Here is a 13,911-nt window from a genome sequence, read left to right as displayed (position 1 = left end):
CACAGAATTTAAATATGTGCCCCTGCATTGAATCATGGTGTAAAACTGCATCTTCTTGCTGGATTAACTTCTAACTCTAAATAAAGACATTAAAGGGCAATATCACACGTTAACAAAAACAAGAATGAACATGATGCTCTAATCACTAGTAAGAGAGTACCTGCCAAATCAAAATGTCATTTACATCTCACATTTGTTTCTTCCTATCTACCTAAAGCTTTCGGCACAAAAAAATAAATCCCTTCAAATGCAGAGATAGCTGTCTGGGGAGGAGCAGATTGGTTGGGTCTTTGGTGAAAATTGAACACTCAGCATAATAACACAAATGTGAAATAAATGATTTTGCCTTTGCTTTAAATATGGCAGCATTATTTCAACACAATGTATTTAATAAAACCTCTGCCTACCAGAAGAAAGAAACACGGCACAAATGAGTGGTCTCATCTACCTCTTCTAGCAGTCGCTGCTTCAGTTCTCGCTCTGTTTCCAGCTTCTGCTGCAAGCTGCGTGCGTTCATTTCCAGCATTGCGTGTTTCTTCTCCAGATCGTTTAGCTGCGAGATTTAAGAAATAGATGAGGGTTCAAGTTAAGTGCCCATGTCCACCATCAATGTCTTGTTACTCTCATTCTCTCTCTTATCAATGGTTAGGAATAGTGCACAGGAAACTACAAGCTTATACTTTATTGTTTGGCTTTCAGTCTCTTTGGTAATAAAATCTGTACATACTGGTGGACGCAAGCAAACACTTGGCCATTGATGTCACTGCAGGTAAAAAAGGGACATCCTTTCCTTTCCACTGCAAGTTGGCAGGATGTTTCCTTTTATGTTTGAGGGGAGGGGATGCTGTCATAATCCCGACTGCTGGGATTCCGGCGTTCAGAATGCCGATGCCGGAATCCTGACACTTATCAGAATACAGGCACTGGTATCCCGACCGCCAGGATCACGAAGGTAAGTACTGGGGGAGGGTTAGGGTTAGGCACTAGGGGGAAAGATTGGTTTAGGCTGAGGGAAGGATGGGGGTTAGGTTTATTCTGCGGGAAGGCAGGATTAGGTTTATGCACTAGGGGAGGTTAGTTTTAGGCTGCAGGGAGGGACGGTTAGGGGTAGGGTTAGGTTACTTTACCTGGAGGCATCAGCATTGTAACCTGGTTGGAATGCCAGCATCAGAATTCTAACCGCCGGGATCCCAAGCCCTAGCATCCCGAGGGGAGAGGTAATACTCCACTACACATCAAATTTTCCATAAGGTTTACAATTTGGTATATGCTGCATTTAACATCCATACCTCATCTATCAAGGACACAGGGCTGCTAATGCTCTGAGGAAACTGTTGTCCTTCCTGAAGCAGGAGGGAAGTAATGAAGAGCACAATGGGACCAATGCAGAGTTGGCAGCAAAGTGAGTGCAAATTTCTCAAAAGAAATGTGCAGAAACAGAGTATTTTTGCACATATACAGAGCCATCCACATCTCAGGATTGCATTGGCAGCATTACTACAAGTCATCATGATCAGCGTGCAACTCCACCTGTCCTGTAGTGGATGCAAAAGATATTTGTGAACTTTCTAATGTTATACTAACCTTATCTGACAGGCTTTCAGTCTTCAGTTTTTGATCTTTTAGTGCTTGTTGAAGGGCTAAAATCTCTGCTTTGTGTTCTTTAACTGCCAGTTCCACCATCTGTCGAGACTCAGTGCAGCGTTGGTCAGCGCGAACTCTGCAGTTAAAGGAAATTTAGAGAGTTGAAGGATTTAATGAAGAGTTTAATGAAGGCCAATGAAAGCATTCACCCCACAAGTTGGTGAAACACTATGTAAGAAAGCTTTTAAGAAAGCGACATACAGCTCAACATTTTAAAATGACTGTGCTGTCACTATCTCATGGATCTTGTAGCTTCGTAACAAAAGGCACATTGTAAACGAGGAAACTAAAACATACAATTGTTTAAACTTATGTTAAATACTCTTTCCTCAATCCAGTGGTGAACACTGTACTGGGGATATAGAGTTCTTGGGTGAAGAGTGCTCTTCGCTGCCTCCATCCATGTTAGACAGAGCCGGTGGTCTCTAGAACCTGGCACAGCTCTATCAGGAAGTGTGACCTCTGACATACGCTGCGCAGCTTCTCCACGTGTCTTTCTGCTTGGCGTCCATGTTAGAAGGAAGTGCCCTGAGACTCTCCCCAGTGTTTCAGCCAACCATGCTCCTACAAGTGTCCCAGACACCCTGTATAACCACTGCTTACTTAGCGGAGAACACCGCCATCAGGGTGTATGCTTTGTTTTCCCAGGTTGCATCCGATACCCAGTTATATTGTACCTGCCTTACACATGGGTCTACATCCACCAGTATTTATAACTGGAATAATGGAGCGCTTATCAAACTGCAATGCACTGATTCAATAATTCAAGTTTTAATAAGATTTATAAAACACTAATAAAGTACACATTAAAAATATTAATAAAAAGCACAATACAAATGGCGATTCCTAAATAATAAAATCATAACTACCAAAGTGACTTCACATTTAGATATATTTCTCTATATAGTCTAAACAACTCAGCAATTGGTCATTAAAGATATGCAATGTGTTAGCAAAGAAAATCAGTTTTTCATTCAGCATTAATAAAAGTTACTAGCAGTGGAGTTAAGCTGGCGCCACACTAGACCAACTTTCATCCAACCAGCCAACTAGTTGATTGGTTGGAAGAAAATCTGGTAATGTATGGGAGTAACTGATGATCAGCAATTTGTTCCTAAATGCCAGAAAACAGATGAAAATGGTCGTCAGACAAGTTTGTTAAATGTTTGATCTAAACAATTTGTTCAAACAACAGTTTTTAGTCCATTTTCCGGCGTTTGGGAGCAAATTGCTGATTGTCATTTGCTTTAACCCCTTACCAGATTTTCATTCCAACCAATCAACTAGTTGGATGGTTGGATATAAATTGGTCTAGTGTGTGGCCAGCTTTAGTATTCCTTCTTTAGGCACACTTAAGCAGACAAGGACATAAACCCTACTAATCAGTGGAAAAGGGTTCATCAGCTGGATCCTGTTTTAGTGGGAAGCAGTGAAAGTCATTTGCATATTAGCACAGTTATTTCCCAGCACAATGGTGGGATTATGTGTAATGCACACACTATCACACTATCTTATATCATCAGTATATATAATTAATCAGACAGTGTAGGTCAATAGCCACAGTCCATTTCTCACAATTATTGCAGAAGAAACTCTCTATATTATGCTGCCTTTGTTCAGGGAATCATAGTAATCTGTATTACTCACTTGAAACTGCTGGCAGATGCCAGTGACCAGTCAGATCAGGGTGAACGGTAGACAGTTGTTGGCTGTAGAGAAAGATGTTTACACTGAGCTGTTTACCAGCACACTCTGACCTTTCCTGTCAGTAGTTGCTATTAGCACTGATATTCAAGATGAGCCACAGAGAATCTTGATAATAACAGCTGCAGTGGGAGACAGGTAGGTAGATGGTAACTGCTGTCTATTTCTTTAGCTGGCACTGACTGCTTCCTTATGTGTAGTATTCAAATGCTGCAATCTGCATGCTGCTTCTGTGTCCCGAGGACTTCCGCATTTGTCACAGTGGGGGACTTTGCTTAACCGATTTCTCAGCTCTCTGGCTGTTTCCACAGAAGGCTGAGGAAACAGCCAGAGAGCCGAGAAACCGGTGTGAATTATTTTATCAGTGCATGGCAGTTTGATAAGCGCTCCATTATTCCAGTTATTTTATATTTTTGAGGGAAAGATCCTCTTTACTTGGTAGCAAGTGTTACTGCCACTACACGACTTCTTTATTGAGCTACACATAAGTGGTATCTATCAGCGCCTTTTAGATATTGTCACCTGTATTTATGCCTGGTTAAGCTATTCCACGTGTGGACTAATCGCCACCAGCACCATTTGATGTGCACTTAACACCTCGTACACCCATAGCCCAGTGTACTGCCTTGGCCGGAAATATATATATTCACAGCACTCAAGTTAATAGGTTACGGACCCAGTGTCCTACCCCCTGGTCACTCTTCTAACAAGAGTCACCATTACAACTATGGCACTTTAATGATCTGGAAGATGTTTTTGCTTCTCCCCCGTCTATATCCCATCATGCAGAGAACTTCGTTATTGTTCAAACCAAATCCAAAATGACAGAACCCAAGACAAAGAAACAGTACCACCACCACTGAAATAAACCTTGCTAAACTTAAAATGGAACCTAGAACGTAAATGCATGTGTGCCCACTGTCCCCCAATAGATTTAGGGGAAAGAATATAATGCAATATACTAGATTTATTTTAGTCATTCATCCAGCTGGGGACAGTGGTTCTTTTCTGGTTCACTTCCTACATATAAAACCACTCCTTGAGTTGCTCTACCTCTTTCTCATCCTCCCCTCTACTGCCACTATCTATTGGGGACCCACAAGGATCTGTTCTTGGCTCTGCTTTTCTTACCATCATCCCTTCTCTTAGGACACTAATTTGCTAATTTGTCCACCAGTAATCTAGGCTGAGAAAACACAAATCTATATAATTTCTCAGCTTCATTGGCTGAAAAGAACCATTTGGACAAAAAATAGGTTGGGATGGAACCCTTTCCCTCAGATTTGCCAGCATTAATGTGATTACCACATTAATGCTGGCAAAAGTCATTTCTGAAGGGCCTGACTTTTCTTTTCGGTCCATCGGAAAACTGGCAGTGAAGAAACATTGAGTGGATGTTCTGATGAGAGCTATGATATCCTCAATCCATGGTGCCCTTCACCACTGTATCTAGTGTGGAAATTAACCACTGATTCTGGTACAGAAGTGGACAGACTTCCACCTCAGAAGCTGCTGTTTGGGCTGAAAACCCTCCATGCGTACAAACTATGTGAGAAATTATTCACCAGCTTCTTCGTGGACCAGACCAATGTTAACTTCCCTGGGTGGCAAAGGACTGTTTCATGGCATCTAAGGACTTCATCTAACATCAATGCAAAATTATATAAATCGGGAACCTCATACTGTCTGCTCCAGGCGAGCAAAGTAAATGAAAAATATCTGCAATGAGAAAAAAAAATAATACAGGCTACCAAGACAGTCCAGCACCCTGTTCTATTAATTGCAGAATGAGGATAAAGAGGGAGGAGCTTAACAGATTTTTAAAGTGTCAAAGTCCTTATAAATGCACTATATTCCTATGGTACCCTCAATTGAATGATAAACATTTGAGTAACTCAACTTCCATTTGGTAGCCAACATTGATATATTCAGTGTTGTATTGTTCAACAAGTGCAAGTTGAAAGTAATGTTGCAATATAAGTAGTTACTTAAAAAACAGAACACATTTTTTATTCTTATATGTGCTCTATCGTAACTGACAATTCTAGATGTCAATTAGTCTTCATCTCCTAATAAACACCTAATACATTAAAACAAAAATTGAAAAACAAATGGGGGAGCAACAAACAAAATGTAAAACGCACACTAGAATACTACATTATTTAGACAATGTGATTGGACACTGACAGCAAATAGATCATAGATTTTCATGCCATCAGTACTTTGTAGGTCCACCACGTGCAGTGATTACTGCAGACACCCTTCTTGGCAACTGTCCACAAGTTCCTGGACAACAGCAGGCGGTATGTATTGCCATTCTGCCTTACAGTGACCAACTGTGACACTGAAGAAGGTAGAGTCGGCCTAGAACGCACCCGTCACTAAAATTCGTACCAGAGGTTCTTAGTGAGGTGAAGATCTGGACTCTGAGCTGGTCAGTCCATCCAGGTTACTGAATTTTCTGTATACCAGTCCAGCGTTGCCCTGGAAACATGACAGGTGGCATTGTCACCCTGATAAAAACAAATGATGTTTCCGTAGAACTGCAAGTGCATGGGCCACCCTACGAAGTACTCTTGTCGAAACCGCCACATTAGTGGCCATTTGGAACTCGTGTGCAATGGTCTGCATTTCGCTTGCGCTGCGGTGTCCAATCACTTTTGTCAGTATAGTGTATGAGTATTTTAAGTTATAAACATCTAAGAACTGAGTAGGGAATCGGGGAGTCTGGAAAATAATTTGAGCAAATGACATGCTAAATCACTGTTTCACAGACTTTAACCTAACAAATAAGCCAGAAAGCCTAAATATTTACTAAGTATCCCCATTACTTTGATAGGATAATGTATAACGCTATAGCCTACCATGTATATCATTAATAAATGAAACAGCCTGAGTGAAACCCTAAATTAAATATACAATTATTAAACCTGCACTACCACTTATTAAAATGTCACTGACCAGGGGGCTGTCAAATATAGCCATTTTTCTCATGGCTCTTGGTTTGTCATTTGTTCTCCCGTTGAAAATCCTCCTATATAGGTTTCAGTTAGTTCTTTTAGAGGAATAGAGAAGCCCTGGAAAAATGGCTAAATGGAACAGTCCCTGAGATTATAGGTGATGGGCCTGAAACATGATGTTACTCACTAGCAGAGCTGCTTTGACATACATACCATTCATGGGGAAGTATTTTTCTGTAGGCTGCTTTGTAAGCTGAAAACCCGGTTACATTATTTTCACATGATCTTTCAGAACAAATCCAGTGGTGCAATGCTCATGAGATAATAAAGAGCAATGTAACATTATACTCGTCATCATTCAGATCAAATGTTGTGACGCTATTTTCATGTGATGAGCATAGTGTCACCGGATTTCCTTTAAATGAGAACAAAGCATTTAGGGGTCTATTTACTAAGCAGTGTTAGGAGACAGAGTGAAAAGTGATAAGAAAGTGATAAGGTGCCAGCCAATCAGCTCCCAACTGTCATTTTTCAAACACAGCCTGTGAGATGACAGTTGGGAGCTGATTGGCTGGCACCTTATCACAGACTTATCACTTTGTCTCCTAACACTGCTTAGTAAATAGACTCCTAAGTCACTGGATTTGCTCTGAATAATGTGATCAATCAGTGCAAATCCAGTGACACCATGTTAATGTAGAGCAGAGCAAATGTGGTGACACTACTGAAAGCTGACTGCATCCGGCAGTTTGAATTATCCTGACAATAAATGTAACATGTTTAGCTGTATGTTCAGATATCTCTTTAATGGTTTAGTTAATGGAGTTTGCGTAGATGAAAGCTACTCTTTAATTATGTGGTATGCTTGGGAATCTAGGCCACATATGAATAGTATTTAAACCTCACCTGCCCTGTTTTTCAGTATCCAGAAGTCTTTGCACCTCTCGAAGTTTACATTCAAACTGCATCTTCTCATCCTCTAATGAACCTCTCCAGCTCTCCCACTGGCGTTCCTTCTCCAACAGCTCATCATTCAGTGCCTCCAAATCCATTACCTGCTCCTCCAACATTGTGCATGTGGTTTTTAGTGCTTCCATTGTCTGAAAACATTAGACCACAAATTCTAGTTAAGTGCAGCTTTTTCTGCAAATCACTTTAGTCCACAAACACTGTACAGGCCAGGTGTGTGCAACCTGTAGATCATTAAGCATATTTTATTTTTAAGCAGCTTGTTCCTTGTGCAATTATTTGCAAATCACAATTGTTTTTATGTTTTCTCACTGGACAATACCACTTCCATGGGGATGGAGAGGCTGGCTCAGGAGCTGGGCACATAGGAGTATAAACTTTACCAAACAGAAAGCCCTGCCCTCTATAGCCAATCAGTTGAATAATATGTCCCCAAGGAGTTAGATGCTCAGACACTTTGATATCTTAGGCTAAAGACATTTATTTTTCTTTAATTTATTGTTCATACTTTTACTATTCAGGACTGCTGTAGCTCATTAAGTACAGTGAGATGAGATCAGCCCAGATGGTTCCTCACACTTCTGTGATTTTCTTGGCGAAGGCTCCAAAGGGGACTTCTCCACACTATTTCCCCTGGTATTTAAAATAGTGTACACACACCAGAGCAGCAGGCAAATTCACGGACAATCCCCCACGCCTTAAAGAAATGTAGGAGAATTTTTTAAATGGCAGAGCCAGCTACTAAGAATGCCAGGATTGGGGTTGGTAGGCAGCAACCCATTCTCTAGGTCTGGAGGACAGTTGTGCACCTGCTTTATGGAGCCATATTTTGAACTGGATTTGGGAGTGAGGGGCATGCGCATTATTTTCCTTCTTGTTTTCTAATAAAAATAAAATATTATATTATATATACACACACACACACATACATACACACAAAAACACACATACATGCATTATGCAATGTGTATATATATTGATTTTATCAATTAACAAAATGCTAAGTGAATGAACAGAAGAGAAATCTAAATCAAATCAATATTTGGTGTAACCACCCTTCGCCGTCAAAACAGCATCATTTCTTCTAGGTACACTTGCACAGAGTTTTTGAAGGAACTTGGCAGGGAGGTTGCTCCAAACATCTTGGAGAACCAACCACAGATAATCTGTGGATGTAGGTTTGCTCAAATCCTTCTGTCTCTTCATGTAATCCCAGACAGACTTGATGATGTTGAGATCAGGGCTCTGTGGGGGCCATATCATCACTTCAAAGACTCCTAGTTCTTCTTTACGCTGAAGATAGTTCTTAATGACATTAGCTGTATGTTTGGGATCGCTGTCCTGCTGCAGAATAAATTTGGAGCCAATCAGATGCCTCCCTGATGGTATTGCATTATGGATAAGTACCCGCCTGTATTTCTCAGCATTGAGGACACCATTAATTCTGACCAAACTCCCAACTCCATTTGCTGAAATGCAGCCCCAAACTTATATTGAGAGTCGACAGCAACTGATTCCAAATGCAAATGTCACACCTAGAATCAACTCCAGACCTTTTACCTGCTTAATTGATAATGAAATAACAAGGGAATAGCCCACACCTGTCCATGAAATAGCTTTTGAGTTGATAGTCCCATTACTTTTGGACCCTTAAAAAGTGGGAGGCACATATAGAAACAGTTGTAATTCCTACACCGTTTATCTGATTTGGATGTAATTACCCTCAAATTAAATCTGAAAGTCTGCAGTTAAAGCACATCTTGCTTGTTTCATTTCAAAGCCATTGTGGTGGTGAATAGAGGCCAAAATATGAAAATTCTGTCAATGTCCCAATATTTATGCACCTGACTGTGTGTGTGTATATATATATATATATATATATATATATATACATACACACACACACACACCTTATGAAGTGGTGGACCACCATGACAACCACATTTATGATAATGCTGATCATACAAAGGAACAGCCTTTAAGGAGGAGAGTTGGTGAATGTTCACAGACTTTGAAAGATATGTTCTTGGACCACCGTGTACAGGATTATATGACATCGCCATTGGGTAGGTTTCCTACTTTTTTTATTACATATCTTGGAAGAACCCAGCTGTAAGAGCCAGTGTAAGCGAGATATCCATCCTATTTCTCACTTGACATCAGAAAGGTCTTGACCCAGATTGATCTGCGTTGGGCTAGGGCTTTAAAATATATCGAATATGTTGGCATGAGTGTTCTCTACCTTTGAGAGCTGTTTAGACTCTTGTTCGGCGCAGAGACATCTTAAGCACTGTTCGGAGATGGTTGTGATTCCAAACTGTCTTCTCGTGAAGTTGGTGAACTCACAGATTCATATTTTGAACGGATGTCACAATTAGATTGACTCACTTAGTAAAAAAAATAGCTTGACAACCTACTTATGGAGGGGTGTCCAGCTCTTAACATTTCTGACCCAGAACAATCGAAACAGTGTGGGTTTTTCCTAAAAAGAGGAAATAGTATTAATTCTCCTTGGGGAAGCCTGATCTAGCCCAGATAAGAAATCCCAAATTCTAAAGAGAATTCCTATAGTCTTTCCATTGCCTTCTGGTGAAACGGCTAGATGAGAGCTTCCATCTAAGATGGACACACCAGTGGTTCACTCATCCAAGTAAACAGCAATACTTATTCCAAATGCAAGCTCTCTCAAGGATGGCACAACCGCATGTACAGTAGTATTTTAAAATCTATTTATATGGCATTTTAAGACATTTTATCATCGACTTTGATCAGCAATTCCATTGAACAATGGATGGTACAGTTTAGTTGGATAGAACCTGACAAGGTTGGTTTCTAATTGGAACATGTCAGGGACACCCCAGGATACTTTAGCAAAGAAGTCCTACATGATACTTTTAATTAATCTGGGATTTCTGCCATAGCAGTAGTTTCAAAGTGTGCTTTTGGTTGAGGTCCTGTGGTGCTGATTTAGCATCCAATAATTCTTGAGTACTTGAGTTGTGAGGTGGGGCCTCCATAGCTCAGACTTGTTTTTCCAGCACATGCTACAGATGCTCAATTGGCTTGAGATCTGGGAAATATGGAGGCCAAGTTAACACCTTAAACTCTTTGTCATATTCCTTAAACTATTCCAGAATAATTTTTGCAGCACGGCAGAGGGTCACTATCCTGTTCAAAGAGGCCACTGCCATCAAGGAATCATGTTGCCATTAAGGGGTGTACTTGGTCTGCAGCAATGTTTAGGTAGAGGGTACGTGCCAAAGTGACATCCACATGAATGCCAGGACCCAAGGTTTCCCAGTATAATATTGCCCAAAGCATCACACAGCCTCCGCCAGCTCACCTGCTTCCCGTAGTGCATCCTGGTTCCATCTTTTCCCCAGGTAAACACACATGCAACCGGCCATTCACATGATGTAAAAGAAAATGTAAATCATTAGCCAATGCCATCTTCCATTTCTCCATGGTCCAGTTCTGACGCTCACGTGTCCATTGTAGGCGCTTTCGACGGTGGAGTCAGTATGGGTTCTCTGACTGGTTTATGGCTAGACAGCAATCTGCAATGCACTGTGTGTTATGACACCTTTCTATCATAGCCAGCATTAAATTTTTCAGAAATTTGTGCTACAGTAGCTCTTCTGTGGGATAGGAGCAGACGGGCTAGCCTTTGCTCCCTACGAGCATCAATGAGCCTTGGACGCTTATGACCCTGTTGCCGGTTCACCGGTTGTCCTTCCTTGGAATTCTTTTGGACAGGTACAACCACTGTATACCGGGAACACCCCCTGTAAGACCTGCTGTTTTGAAGATGCTCTGACCCAGTCGTCGAGCCATCACAATTTGGCCCTTGTCAAAATCCCTCAAATCCTTAAGTTTTCCCATTTTTTTTACTTCCAACATATCAACTTTAAGAACTGAGTGTGCACTTGCTGCCTAATATTACACGTGCCATTGTAACAAGATAATCAATGTTATTCACTTCACCTGTCAGTGGTTTTAGTTTTAGGGCTGATCTGTGTATGTTCAGGATAACTAAGTCAAGCCATAATAACTTTCCTTCCTGTGAACCCATTCAACAATAAAAATGGGCACAGATTTTGTTCACTTCCCGGCCAGACCTACAACATCTTCATCCAGAAGTCAAGCCTTTGTCTCACATGGTGGAAAAAAAGAGAGGTAGATAGGCATGTACTCAAAAGTGTCAGTGCTCCAAACCCACCCAGAAGAGTACACATAACAGAATTAAATCCCACCCAATATTTTCTTTAGGTATTCAGGGACCTATGGAATTTAGAGAGTGGTTACATCCTAAACCTCCATCCAAATTATTAATTTTCCTCCAGTATTCTCGAAAAAAGGGACAAAAGATTGTCTCAGATATACTATTCTTTCCCTCCTGTCATTAGGAGTGGTGATTCTTGTCCAACAGAGGACCTACTCCAAGACAAAAGGTCTCCAATTTCCTAAAGGTGTAGTATGCACCCTTCCACTCCTAGAGTTTTTACTAACAATTCTGTTATAAGTTGTCCAGGTTCAACCTACGCCATGCCACCCAGTCCATTAGGTTGCCAACTCAAGCTCAGCGGTCATTCCCTTTGAATCAGATAATGTGAACAAGAGCGGTGTCCTCTCTGAATGACAGCTTTCAGCATAGATGATCAGGGAGGAATTCAGTCCAGACGATGAAATTGAGGGAAAGTATGTTCTGCCAATTTCAGCAATATACATTACAGATGTTTTACAGATGAAAGGTGGATATAGACAATTCTGTCTGGAGAGTGGTCCCTTTACCATGAAGTTTTTTCATCCAGTTGACAAGTGGGGTCTTCTGAAGATCAACATGATGGCCTCTGCCTAAATCGCAAGAAACTTTAAGGCGTTCTTAGTGATCAGTCAAAGACTAATTTTCATTCATAGTCATGCTACCTTCATTACTACATCAAGGCCTTGCTCAGAATTGGTCAATAGGCTGCAAATCACAGTTGATTCGGCATTGAGGGAGTTATACTAAGGCCCGGTCTCCTAACTTGAATGAAGTGACTGTTGAACTAATGTTATTAAGATAAAGGATTTCTCATAATACGTAATCCAGACTATGCTCGAACCCAATAAAGTCAGTTGCTAAACTCTACACTAGAATATGAAGCTTAACAGGATAGTCTTGACAGTGAACAGAAGCTTGGTTCTCTTAATATCCGGATTTCTGCTCTGTTCATTTTCTTTCAGGAAAAAAAATGTCTTTGCTCCCAAAAATGCAGACAGTCTCATAGGGAGTGCTCCAGGTACAGCTGCCGTATGTTCCTCCTACAACATTACAGGATCCGAACTTAGGGCCTGATTCAGCAAGGATCGCAACTGCTAAAGCGTACTCAGATGGTCGATTGTTGTGTACTGTCAGGGAGAAATAAAAAGGTGTGGGAGCGCTAAATGATTTGAAGCTGCAGCACAGAACGTATAAACATCAATAAAATTAAACACACATTTATTAATATAAATCTTTGTATAATATGTATAAAACCTGGGAGAGATCTCTAGGTAGAGAGCACATGTATACAAAAAATGAATAAAGTCTTATTAAGTCTTAAGAGAGAACAAATAAAAGATAAAATATCCGATGTCCATAGGAAAAAAAAAAAATAATAATATAAATAAAAATCGGATGGTAGATAAGTCCACAGAGAGTCCTGGTGATTGGTATGAATTATAGATGTAGATGAAACACCTTATGGTAAAAACCTTTTAGTGGATAATGTTAGCTTACCCGCTGTACCCGCGAAGTAGCTTGAATGCCTGTGTAGCAGACCGATCAGAGGGGGTAGATTCACTTGTGGATCCTGGCCGGGAAATAGAGATGTTAGTGCGCAGGCAGGACGGCTACCAGTGTGAACAGTAGTTTGATGCTGCCGATGTAGCGGCTGTAAAAACCGGCCCACTGTTGTTGAAATGGGCAGTGGCTTGCTCAGAGGCAGTGTCCGCCAGAGAGCCTGACAGGGAGCTCACTTGCAGGGAATAAGCGTTGCCGTGCCTGATTATTGCATGTGAGCGCCACCTCCGGAGGTGGCCTCTCAGTCTGCTGGACGCTCAGTGGGTCTGAGTCTTGTAGTAAATGGGAACACCTAACGCGTTTCTCGGCTCTAACAACTGGCCGTTTCCTCAGAGGTTAAAGTTCCCATTGACTGCAGTTAGTTTTATAGTTGGAGGTGATGTTGATTAGTTAGAGGTGTGATCCTCATTAGTTTGATTGAAAGTAGTAGCAGGTGGTAGTTACTTATCCGTAAAAGTCCTCCATTTGTAGGTTTTATAAGACTCAATAGTGATCTCAGCTATATAAAAAATATGGCACATAGTCCTATGTATAAGCGCACATATATAGCTGTTGTGTACTGTGCATGCATCGTAGTGCACGTGCGCGAATGCCTCACTGCAATCGGGACTGAGAATGCAGTGAGTACGCAGACCCATCGCAGAATGATTGACAGGAAGTACCGTTTGGGGGTGGTGATGGAGAAACTCAGGCGTGCCAGTGCATTTGAACACCATTGCAGGGGCAGGCATAAATTAGCCACTGCGATGGCATACGCATCTTGAGCTCTCACTGCTTGCAGGAAAGTTAGCAATTTAGTGGTAGAGTCAG

At 41.2% G+C, this 13,911-nt stretch overlaps 1 protein-coding gene across 4 annotated transcripts in view; it reads right to left on the bottom strand.

The window, feature by feature from the left end:
- Positions 1 to 13,911, bottom strand: part of CIT (citron rho-interacting serine/threonine kinase) — a 166,026-nt gene that overhangs the window by 21,380 nt on the left and 130,735 nt on the right. For all 4 annotated transcript variants that reach the window (XM_088465302.1, XM_088465323.1, XM_088465312.1 and 1 more), the window contains 3 exons: positions 7,215 to 7,408; positions 1,585 to 1,720; positions 449 to 553 (listed from right to left, as the gene is read on the bottom strand). In XM_088465302.1, the coding sequence (XP_088321428.1) occupies positions 449 to 553; positions 1,585 to 1,720; positions 7,215 to 7,408 (435 nt within the window). The remainder of the gene's footprint in view (positions 1 to 448; positions 554 to 1,584; positions 1,721 to 7,214; positions 7,409 to 13,911) is intronic.

This window comes from Taudactylus pleione, unplaced genomic scaffold (genome assembly GCF_031769625.1).
Source record: "Taudactylus pleione unplaced genomic scaffold, aTauple2 ptg000062l, whole genome shotgun sequence".
Taxonomy (NCBI): domain Eukaryota; kingdom Metazoa; phylum Chordata; class Amphibia; order Anura; family Myobatrachidae; genus Taudactylus; species Taudactylus pleione.
The sequence above is the reverse complement of the archived record's forward strand: the minus strand, read 5'-3'. Positions and strand labels throughout refer to the sequence as shown.